At 40.5% G+C, this 12,719-nt stretch overlaps 1 protein-coding gene across 1 annotated transcript in view; it reads left to right on the top strand.

The window, feature by feature from the left end:
- Positions 1-12,719, top strand: part of TMTC4 (transmembrane O-mannosyltransferase targeting cadherins 4) — an 84,721-nt gene that overhangs the window by 32,954 nt on the left and 39,048 nt on the right. Inside the window, 3 exon segments of the mRNA XM_070751228.1 lie at positions 2,416-2,531; positions 5,183-5,399; positions 8,483-8,570. Coding sequence (XP_070607329.1) covers positions 2,416-2,531; positions 5,183-5,399; positions 8,483-8,570 — 421 coding nt within the window.

The raw sequence follows: 12,719 nt of genomic DNA, 5'->3' as shown, positions 1-12,719 counted from the left end.
GCAATAGATACAAACATTATTCTTCCTATTAGCTTTTTTGTCTTTTGTTTCTTCTGTTAACGTTATTCATCTGCAAGGTAAAGAGGTGGCCTACACATTTTCAAAACAGAACCGTTTAATAAGCTGTATGAAACTTAAGAAAGAATCTCAGCAGGGGATTCAACTTGTACAGGTAGCCCTTGACTTACAGCAGTTGATTTAGTGACCACTCAATTTACTACAGCAAAAAAGTGACTTATAACCATTTTTCATACAACCGTTCCAGCATCTCCATTGTCACATGATCAAAATACAGCTGCTTGGCAACTGGGTCAAATTTATTATGGTTGCAGTATCCTACGGTCGTGTGATCTCCTTTTGAGACCTTCTGACAAGCAAAGTCAATGGGAAGCAAGATTCACTTAACAACCGTGTTACTAACTTAAAAATTCACTTAACAAATATGGCAAAGAACTTTGTAAAATGGGGCAAACACACTTAACAAATATTTCACTTAGCAACTGTTGTAGTTGGCTTCAGGTCAGCTCCTATGGCTGCTGATTTTGACTCAGAAGAGTGGGAGCCATCTGATCACAGAAGATCGGTCTGGCTGGAGGAGGAATCAGACAGTGAACCAAGAGGGGAAAGGGATGAGGAAAGGGTTGGAGACAAAGAGAGGAAGCCAGTCAGCTCTCCAGCTAGAGCAGACCTGGGCAAGATGCGGCCCGAGGGCCGGATGCGGCCCCCCCCGCTGTCTATGACCGGCCCGCGGAAGTTGGTCCAACTTTTCTAGATAAGAACCAGGTGTTCAAGATATAATATATAATTATATATATAATATATAATATAATCATAATTTATAATTATAATATAATTAACTCAGTTCTACCAAATAATATACAGTATTGGGTAGAACTGAGTTAATTATATCAGTCCGGCCCTCTAAAACCATCCCAATTTCTCATGTGGCTCTATGGCAAAATTAATTGCTCACCCCTGAGCTAGAGTTTCCTCTGAATCAGATGGGGAAGATTTTAGGAATAATCCTATGCTGAATGTTCAGGTCAGGAGAATGATGGGATGCCGAAACATTATAGGTCAGACTTAAAGATGCTGCCGCAACCTTAATAAAGGGAAGTGTTTACAGAAAACAGTGTAGGAGTATCAGTTCAGTTCTTGGAGTGACTTTGATGAATTGTGGTTTCGTGTTCGCGGTGGATACCTTTGGACATTCTGAGTTTTGGCTTAAGTAAGCCAGAAAGGCTTCTGTACTGACTTGAGTGAATTAACTCTGACCTTCTGAACTCCTAAAATAACATTCTCTGAAACTCCATGGCTGGCAGCCTTCTGAATATAAAGAACACCTCTTTACTTTATTTTTTACAAGCCTGTGTTTGTGTGTTTTATTAATTACTTCGTTTCTGGGTGGCCTGGGGCCAGGCAGAACAGTAACATAAATTTTTAGCTCAATTGTGGTCGTAACTCGAGGACTACCTGTAGTTGATAACTACTGTATTTTTGGAGTATAAGATGCACCTTAGTTTTGCAGGAGAAAAATGGTGGTGGTGGTGGATCCACCTACCAGGTATTCATATGTCTAGCGTCCTTACTCTGGTCAGCTTCAGCACATTATTATATCCCCTGGATAGGTCTGAAAAAAAATCTTCGGAGGGAGTAGTAATGAAAACAAGCCTGCAAAGACTTAGGGCTGCAAAAAACCTTCTTTGGAGTAGCAATGAAAAAATCCTTCAAACCGGAAGATCGTTAGCACCTCATTGGGGCTGGAAAAAAAAATCATCTTCGGCCATTAGCACCTTATTAGAGCTGGGAAGAAAGCTTCAAAAAAGCTACATTTGGAGTATAAGCCGCACCCAAATTTTCAGCCTCTTTTAGGGGGAGAAAAGGTGTGTCTTATACACTTTTTCCCACCAAGAAGGGACCACCAAGGTCATTATTTTTATAATTTTAAATCCCATGGACCACCAAATTCATAATTTGAAGTCCTGCAGACCAGTGGTGAAGTCTAAAAATTTTCCCTACTGGTTCTGTGGGCATAGCTTGGAGGTCAGTGGGTGTGGCTTCAGGTGGGAATGGCTTGGTGGTCAGGTGACTAGGTGGGCATTGCCAACTTGTAATGTGCGGTGAAACTAACTTAGCAATGCTCTTTCTTTCTTTCTTTCTTTCTTTCTTTCTTTTTTCTCCCTTCCTCCCTTCTTTCCTTCCTTCCTTCCTTTCTTTGTTTCTGGTTGGTGACCTGTGCTTTAAAACAAGTTTCAAAGACTGTTGTTCCAACCTAAAAGTAGCGATTAAGCATTCTAACGGGTTATATACACAATTCAGGCACAATCTCAGCTGAACAATTATTTTGATTTACAGCTTTAGAGCTCAGGTTCTGATCCATGATGATCACCTAAATTTGGGCCTCATTTCTTTCAGGATCTAAGGGCTGATACCCCACTTGGTGATCTGTGGCATCATGATTTTTGGGGAAATAAACTCAGTAGCAATACAAGTCACAAATCTTACCGACCGCTTACTGTATTGACTTTCAGGTGAGACATTTTAGGCTACTTTAAGATTGCTTACTTTTGGGATCATTGATGGGGATAAAATTCATTGAGATGTTGTCTATTTAGTCATTTAGTGTTGTAAATATAGATTAATTTTCCCATCTGGGTGCATAGTCTGTCGGAGGATTATAATATGTGACCATTGTTTTGGGTTCCTCGTGTAGAATAACCTCTCCTCTTACCAACGGTTGGAAACATCTCATAAGTAAAATGTGGTCCTTCATTTCTAGATCGCGAAAAACCCTGAATGTATACTGTGCTTGCTTCCACAAACCATATTAGCAACATTTTAACACAACATGTAGTTTCATTGGTGCTTGCCTTGTTTACTCGGTGGGAAGGCTGCCATTATGTTATAGTTCTCATTGAAATATATGGTCCACTATAGTACATTTGTTGTCACATCCACATACTCAGAACCTCTTGAGGAATAAGGGAATAACCTCCAGCTTTCCTTTGCAGGCCTATGGACTGGTGTTAGTGGGATAAATCCCAATGTAAACATCTAACTCTATATGGGGCTACCCTTATAGAGCGTTCAGAGACTGCAATTAGTCCACAACACAGCCACATAAGTTGTAAATGGGTGTGTCTACTAAATACACTCATATAACATCTGTACTCCACAAGCTGTACTGGCTTCCAGTCGGTCTCTGGACACAACTTAAGGCATTGGTTATCACCTATAAAGCCCTACATGGCTTAGGGCCTGATTATTTACGGGACCATCTTCTGCCTCACACTTCCCAGCTGCCGATTAGAGCCCACAGGGTTGGCCTTCTCCAGGTCCCGTCGGCCAAACAATGTTGACTGGTGGGGCCACGTAGGAGGGCCTTCTCTGATGACCCCGGCTCTCTGGAACGAGCTTCTCCTGGCTTTCCGGAAAGCCTTAAAAACCTAGCTTCGTCAGGAGCTCTGGGATCGTTGAGCAACAATATCTAGCTCCGACCTAAGAGTGATGAATGTTTTTTTAAAAAAATTATTTAAACTTTTATTGTAAAAAAAAAAATCATATAATTGGCATTACAGATCCAATACAGTTTCATTTTGCATATTAAGATCACAAATCATATCTCTGTATCTTAAGCAAACTATATACATTTCCACGAGTTAATAAAACCTATGATGTGTATATTTAACTTTCTTAAATGTACACTTATACTTTATATTGATATATTCAATTTTTATTGCGGATCCATTCATACCATTTTTTCCATATCTCTTTGGTTGCTTTGATTCTTACTCGTTTAATTGCATTTGTCATTTTATCCATTTCAGCGCATTTATAAATTTAAAAATAAAAAATAAAAGTGATGACTGTTTATAGAGTTTTTTTAATTGTTTTATGTTGTTTTTAATTTTGTTTTACGCCACCCAGTGTCCAACAGGGATTTGGTGGCTTATAAATGTAAAAAATTAAATTAAATTAAATAGGAAAGGCTATTGATTTATTTATAAACATAAACAAATAAATAAAGAACATAAGAAGAGCCGTGCTGAATCAGGCCAAAGCCCATCGAGTCCAGCATTCTGTGTCACACAGTGGCCCACCAATTGTACATAGGAGATCTTGAGTAGAAAGAGAAGGCAAAACCCCCCCTTTCCCTTGAGCCCCAACAAATGGTACTCAAGGGAATCCTGCCTGCCTCAACCAACATAGAGGCGGCACATGGACAACATAGAGGCGGCACATGGACAAAGTAGCATTTCCACTCAATGTGCCATATTGCTATATAATGGGTGCAAATTTTCCACTCCTACTCGGAGTTGCCAAGGATTAAATTTGGAAGCTTTGGCATGCAGGACACAAGGTGTATGATTTACACATTCAGTTGGCTTCAAAATCATTCTTCTTGACTGCTACTATTTTAATGTCGCTCTGGTACTAACAGAGGTTCAGAAACTGTCCTGGAACTCAGGTTGAATCACTGGTTGGGGAAGACCAAAAGGAAAAGATGAAACACGTGAAAGAGAAGAAAAGACCAAAAACTCTAAAAAGGATCATCTATTTCTAGTTTGAGAAGAGCTTACAGTGGTACCTCTACTTACGAACTTAATTCGTTCCATGACCAGGTTCTTAAGTAGAAAAGTTTGTAAGAAGAAGGAATTTTTCCCATTGGAATCAATGTAAAAGCAAATAATGCGTGCGATTGGGGAAACCACAGGGAGGGGGGAAGGCCCTGTTTCCTCCCAGGAGATTCCTAGAGAGGCCCCACAGAGGCTTCTTCCCACCTTTTCCGCCCCTGTTTCTTCCCAGGAGTTTCCTAGAGAGGCCCCACGGAGGCCTCTCCCTGCCTTTTCCGGTTACAGTTTCAGAGGCTTGGGTTTGAGAAGAGGCAAAAAATCTTGAACACCTGGTTCTTATCTAGAAAAGTTTGTAAGTAGAGGCGTTCTTAGGTAGAGGTATCACTGTGTTTCCTATTGCTGATGCTTGCTAGGCCAAGTGTTAAGTTGTCTGCTTTTTGCATCCCTGTTGTCACTTCCCTTCACTGTCTCCCCTATACTAACTTACACGGACACTGCCATCTCTGTGCATATACATAAAGCACCCTTATGGATTATTTTAACATATTCCAATTTCATTTGTTCCTGTTTTTAACTTCACTGTTTTCTTTTTGTCTTCCCTTGTATAGGATTAATTACCTTTTAGCTGGAGGCTTCCACCCATTGGGCTTTCATATCATCAATATAATACTCCATTGTATTATTTCTGTCTTAATTGTTGATGTCTTCTCAATATTATTGGGTGGGCTGCACTACACCAATAAAGGCAGAAGGCTCAACTTTGTCCCCAAATCCTCCTTCCTAGCGGCTTTGCTGTTTGCTGTACATCCTGTGCACACTGAATGTGTAAGTACCTAATGACTCGGGGGTGGAGAAGTGCTCATAAACATTAGGGTTCCATCATCTAACCTTTTGCTACCTGTCTTTTATGCCTTCCTATATGTGTGTGTGTGTGTGTGTCTGTATACAGCATACCTGATTTTATGTTGCAACTTCTCTTTGCTTGTGTGTCCTTTGCATTGACATTTCTGGTGTATTACTAATCCCTTAGAGAGATCTTGGTTTCAAAAGATGCCGATAATTTATATTTTATTCATTTAAATTTTTTTATTTATTCAATTTTTTTTTAATGCCGCCCTTCTCCTTAGACTCAGGACAGCTTACAACATGTTAGCAATAGCACTTTTTTTAACAGAGCCAGCCTATTGCCTCCATAACCCAGGTCCTCATTTTACCCACCTCAGAAGGATGGAAGGCTGAGTCAACCTTGAGCTGGTGATGAGATTTGAACCGCTGACCTGCAGATCTAGCAGTCAGCTTTAGTGGCCTGCAGTACTGCCCTCTATCCACTACACCACCTCGGCTCATAAATTTAATTTAATTTAATTTAATTTAATTATTTTAAATTTTAAATTTTAATTATTTATTTTTTAAAAGTATATCTTGATTGGCATAAAGACTGCAAGGCGCGTCCATAGTTGGGAAGATCGATGATAGCATTTTGCTAGGAGAAAGTGTAAGTACCGGTACTTGTATGGCAGAATCCCTAGTTTTTATGAATCCTTGGAAGTCCGTCTCCTATCAAAACACCCCCAAAATGTGCTGCATGTTGATATAGCCAATGTCTTTCTTGATACAAAATTCCCAGGAGTAGGTCATGATTTATATGGCTCTCACCAGGAGTGGGTTCTCACTCACCTTGCTGCCAGTTTGCTTCCTCCCACACTGCGTGGATATGTCTGATGGGTGTGCAGGGAACGTGTGCGAAAAGCACATACACACATGCGCAGTGGCAAACAATCCCCCCCCCCAAAAAACCCAAAAACAAGATGGCAACACATGCGCAGTGCCAGGAACTCTGCTGACTTGTAAAAGTCAATATTGACCCGAACAGTACAAGTGTAACAATCAGCACGTAGCAACAGATAAACCAAAAAAATCAACCCTAACCCCCCCACCCCAAAAAACCCCACACTCATAGTAAGAACCCCTCAAATGAGGAAAAGTAAATCAATCACAAATTTCAGACCTTTAAAAGTCAATATAAAAGTCAATATTGACCCGAACAGTACAAGTGTAACAATCAGCATGTAGCGACAGGTAAACCCCCAAAAAAACCCCATCCCACCCCCAAAAACCACACTCATGGTAACAACCGCTCAAATGAAGAAAAGTAAATCAATCACAAGTTTCAGACCTGTAAAAATCAATTAATCACAAGTTTCAGACCTGTAAAACTCTTTGGGTCAAATAGAACTGAAACAGTACACGTGTACTATTACATTTTTCTGAAAAAATAAAAATAAAAAATCATTTTTAATTTCATTTTTCATTTGTTTATGATCAATCATGTTCACATAGAGTTTACTAATGAAATAGGTATTCAAAAAAACACTTACAGTAGCTAAAATCAACAGTTTACCCCTGTTGTTATGTTCGGGTCTATTTGACCCAAAAACCCTACACATGTATAGTACAGTGTTCCCTCGCTTTTCGCGGGGGATGCGTTCCGAGACCACCCGCGAAAGTCGAATTTCCGCGAAGTAGAGATGCGGAAGTAAATACACTATTTTTGGCTATGAACAGTATCACAAGCCTTCCCTTAACACTTTAAACCCCTAAATTGCAATTTTCCATTCCCTTAGCAACCATTCAGATTATTACTCACCATGTTTATTTATTAAAGTTTATTTAAAAAAATATTTATTAAAGGCAGACGAAAGTTTGGCGATGACATATGACGTCATTGGGTGGGAAAAACCGTGGTATAGACTTTCCGTGAAGTTCGAACCTGCGAAAATTGAGGGAACACTGTAATTACGAACAGAAGAGCAGGGTTAAGAGCAAATTCCTGTAAAGGTGAGAGGTTGGGATAGATGATCTCTAAGGTATCTTCTAGTCCAGGGGTATCAAACTCAAGACTGCTCTGGAAATAGCAAAGGAGCAGCCTGTGGTGCCACTGGCAGACAAAATATGGCACGGCGGAGTCTTGTGCGACACCCTGTGCCCCATTTTGACCAGTAAAGTGCTGCAGGAAACTGACCAAGCTGAAAATTATGTGTGTGGGTGCTCGCGCAGCCCCTCCACACTCTGTTTTGACCGGCAAAATGCTTCAGGAAACGTCCGTCCCATTTCCTCCTTCACCAACCCATGGAGATGAATTACAATACTGATCTGGCCCTCGAAGAAATCCAGTTTGACACCCCTGTTCTAGCCCTTTTATTCTGTGAATCTCGGTTTGGTCCTCAAAAACTACAGGTAGTCCTCGGCTTCTGACCAGCGGTTTACAGAATCAGCCTATTGCCCCCAACAATCTGGGTCCTCATTTTATCCACCTTGGAAGGATGGAAGGCTGAGTCAACCTTGAGCCAGTGGTGAGATTTGAACTGCTGAACTATAGCTTGCAGTTAGAGGAAGTAGCCTGAGTGCTGCACTCTAACCATTGCACCACCCCATCTCTTACACACCTTCACATGTCAGTGCATATTTGTCAGGGGCATAGATCTCCTATATGAAATTTAATATGGAGCCCCCAAGTGTTTCATTTGTATTTGTATTTGTATTTATTAGATTTGTATGCTGCCCCTCTCCGAAGACTCGGGGTGGCTAACAACAATATAAAAAGTCAATGTAAACAAATCTAATATTAAAATAATCTTAAAAACCCCAATTTAAATAACCACTCATACATACAAGCATACCATAGCTGCAGGAATCATTGGATTTTGCTAATTTTTGTATCTTCTCTCTGCTTATGAGAAGAGTTGAATCCTAGTTAGGGTCACAGTTGTTAAGTGCTGTTGTAACTTTAAATGGTCACTAAATGAACTGTTGTAAGCTGAGGACTACTTGTAGTTTAAAAGACTGTTGCTGAATGGAGGGTAAGAGCCTCATTTACTAACTGAACTCTTCTTCCTTTCCTTTTTAAGATTGCAGGGATCGTTGGCAGAGCTGACCTCTTGTGTGCCCTATTCTTTCTGTTATCTTTTCTTGGCTACTGCAAGGCGTTTAAAGACAGTAAGTACTTTTCTCCTGAATATTTTTGGGTAGGCTATGCCATTTGATGATAAACACGAACATAATGTCTGAATCTGTCTGTCTGTCTGTCTGTCTGTCTGTCTGTCTGTCTGTCTGTCTGTCTGTCTGTCTGTCTATCTATCTATCTATCTATCTATCTATCTATCTATCTATCTATCTTATCTATCTAATCAACCTATAAAGCCCTACATGGCATCGGACCAGAATACCTACAGGACTGCCTTCTGCCACCCGAATCCCAGCGGCTGATTAGGTCCCACGGAGTCAGCGTTCTCCGGGTCCCGTTGACTAAAAATGTCGTCTGGCGGGACCTATAATTCAATGCCCCCATGTGCCACAACCCCTTGCAATGCGTATGTGATACCCCCATGCTGCCCTGGCTCCTGCGCATCCACTCATCACCACCACCCCATTCCCCCATTTCCAGTGGGCCCGTTTTTCACTCTCCCCAGGCTCTGCAAAAATGCCTCTCCCCCCCCCCCAAAAGAGGCCCTCCAGAGGCCAAAAATGCCCTTCCAAAGCCTCCACATGAGCCCAAAATCAGCTGGCAAGCGTGGACGTGCAGACTGAAATAGAGCTAGGACAGCGGTTTGCATGCCAACTGATATGGCTCCGCGTGCCACCTGTGACACCCATACCATAGGTTCGCCATCCCAGCCCTAGGGTGTTTGCTACCTCTTTTTATTATTTGGAGGAAGGTGGGCCATCCAGTGTCTTCTTTCCAGTTTTTCACAAGGCAATTAGACGTCAGCTGTAGTTAGCGTGAATGCTTAAGCAGGACCAAACCAGCCTTTGGTGTCTTCCACAACTTCTTTCCCTCACCTGTTCAAAAGCTCAAACAAAAAGACAAAGCCAGCAGCGTTTTAACACTGATGCTAGCAGAGGAAGCTGTGACTGTGATAGCTCCCTCTAGCAATCAAAAATAGTGCTACCTTTCCTTTTGAATAATAATAATAATAATTATTATTATTATTATTATTATTATTTATTGGATTTGTATGCCGCCCCTCTCCGTAGACTCGGGGTGGCTAACAACAATGATAAAAACAGCATGTGACAATCCAATAATAAAACAACTAAAAACCCTTATTATAAAACCAAACATACACACAGACATACCATGCATAACTTGTAATGGCCTAGGGGGAAGGAATATCTCAACTCCCCCATGCCTGGCGGTATAAATGAGTCTTGAGTAGTTTACGAAAGACAGGGAGGGTGGGGGCAATTCTAATCTCCGGGGGGAGTTGGTTTCAGAGGGCCGGGGCCGCCACAGAGAAGGCTCTTCCCCTGGGGCCCGCCAAACATTGTTTAGTCGACGGGACCCGGAGAAGGCCAACTTGCTTTAATGTTGGGGTTCCAAAGGGGTGCATGTGTGTGGAAAGAATGCAGCATTATTTTTATCTGGGGGAGCTAGGCTACCCAAACAAACTTCCAATCTAAAGTACTTGCTAATGATGAAGAGAATAGCTACAGAGTTTTCTTTCATTCTTTTTAATTGTTGTTCTCACATGGCCCAAATGATAACATCATTCAAATGGAATGAAAAATCGAAGTGATACATGAATGATCACATTTTTTAAACACGATCCTTAACACACTGGTGAAGATCGGAATCATCCTTGTCTGTCCTGCTTTCTTTCTGGTTACCCTGTTGTCAAGCCAGGAAGGTTTTAAAAAATGATTTAAAAGGATTAAAAAATACTTTTTTAAAAAAAAAAATCTAACACATTTGGAATACGGTATTCAGTTCTGGAGACCTCACCTACAAAAAGATATTGAGAAAATTGAATGGGCCCAAAGACGGGCTACAAGAATGGTGGAAGGTCTTAAGCATAAAACGTATCAGGAAAAACTTCATGAACTCAATCTGTATAGTCTGGAGGACAGAAGAAAAAGGGGGGACATGATCAAAACATTTAAATATGTTAAAGGGTTAAATAAGATTCAGGAGGGAAGTGTTTTTAATAGGAAAGTGAGCATAAGAACAAGGGGACACAATCTGAGGTTAGTTGGGGGAAAGATCAAAAGCAACATGAGAAAATATTATTTTACTGAAAGAGTAGTAGATCCTTGGAACAAACTTCCAGCAGACGTGGTTGGTAAATCCACAGTAACTGAATTTAAACTTGCCTGGGATAAACATATATCCATCCTAAGATAAAATACAGGAAATCGTATAAGGGCAGACCCTTCATGGCATCGGACCAGAATATCTCCGGGACCACCTTCTGCCGCACAAATCCCAGCGACCAGTTAGGTCCCACAGAGTTGACTAAACAATGTTGTTTGGTGGGACCCAGGGGAAGAGCCTTCTCTGTGGCGGCCCCGACCCTATGGAACCAACTCCCCCCAGGTATCAGAGTTGCCCCCACCTTCCTTGCCTTTCGTAAACTCTTAAAAACCCACCTCTGTCGTCAGGCATGGGGGAATTGAAATATTCCCTTCCCCATGGCTTATAAAATTTATGTATGGTATGACTGTATGTATGACTGATCTCTTAAATTGGGTTTTTTAGAATTTTTTAATATTAGATTTGTTTACGTTGTCTTTTTACTGTTGTTAACCGCCCCGATTCTGCGGAAAGGGGCGGCATACAAATCTAATAATAAATAAATAGATGGACCATGAAGTTTTTTTCTGTCGTCAGTCTTCTATGTTTCTATTACCTGTAGGCTTTTGCCTCAGGACAATATCATTGAAGCATAAAGTCAATGTATAAATTTCGCAATCTTACAGTATGAATATAATCAAATTATATAAGCTAGATTCTCTTCTGTAAAATGACAGAAGTACTTGTGGGCACTGTATCTTTTGGAACAGGAATCAAAACGCTAGCTGAAAATCTTTGGCATGCATCAAGCTTGCGACCATCTGCTGAGGGTGGCAGAATGCCTTCCCACAATATGGTGTACCAGTTTAAACTAGGTTCAGGTGCCAGCCACAAATGAGTTCCATTCTCTGACAGGAGATCATGGTGGGAGAAGCAGCATAGTTGTAGAATGTGTGCTTCATTAAACTGATTAACACACTTGGCGCGTGTGTAGCTTTGGAGTCATAATTGGCACCTGATTTTTGTGGCTTTACTTTTCGAAGATTGAGAGGCAAGAAAGCTACGTTTATTGTTTTGAGTGCTGCAACGTATATCTTGGTTTATATAGAATACCATGGCAATGAAAATATTACAAGATATTTATTAGATTGATTTTAGACTGATATCAATTGATTTAAAAAACGGAATGTCTTCAGTCTTAGCCATAAGGGCATCCAGCTTCTTCAAACTGTATAGTAGCGTGGAGCGGCAAGCCAGTCTTAGGAGCAAAGATCTGAAAAAATAAATGCTTGTATTTCTCATGAATTACTCTCTGAAAGTTCATCTATTTTGCTTGAGCTAAAAGGGTTAAGGCAGTGGAATTATCTAGACCAGTGTTTCCCAACCTTGGCCACTTGAAGATATTTGGACTTCAACTCCCAGAATTCCCCAGCCAGCAAATGCTGGCTGGGGAATTCTGGGAGTTGAAGTCCAGATATCTTCAAGTGGCCAAGGTTGGGAAACACTGATCTAGACCTTACATCTATTGAGGTCTAACATTTTTTTAAGATCAATATATTGTCAATATCTTTCGTCCCTACTAATTAAGATGGTGGAAAGTGAAGATAGTTCAGATGGATTTGCTTTGTAAGGCAGTTCAGAAGTTAGAAATCCATTCGGCAGAAGCAGCCAAGTTAGGGTCAGTGGCTGTTTTTAAAAGAAATTTTAAAATTTAAAATGAACCAACATGATGTCTGCTTGGGTCCAGAATATTAAGCACATGACGAGAGAACCATGTCCTTTAGACATCAATAATGGTTCATTTAGTGTACAAAATCATTAAGTGTTGTACCATATGATTCTTGACAAGTGTATCTTTTTCTTTTATGTACAGTGAGAGCATATTATTATTATTATTATTATTATTATTATTATTATTATTATTAATTTGATTTGTATGCTGCCCCTCTCCGGAGACTCGGAGCGGCAAGATAATATGCACCCAGACAAATTCCTTGTGTGTCCAATCACACTTGGCCAATAATTCTGTTCTATTCTATTCTAAAACTTAATTTAATTTAATTTTTCTAGTGCTT

Source organism: Erythrolamprus reginae, chromosome 4, assembly GCF_031021105.1.
Source record: "Erythrolamprus reginae isolate rEryReg1 chromosome 4, rEryReg1.hap1, whole genome shotgun sequence".
In the NCBI taxonomy this organism is placed as follows: domain Eukaryota; kingdom Metazoa; phylum Chordata; class Lepidosauria; order Squamata; family Dipsadidae; genus Erythrolamprus; species Erythrolamprus reginae.
Note: the sequence above shows the minus strand (reverse complement) of the source record. Positions and strands in the feature narration are given on the sequence as shown.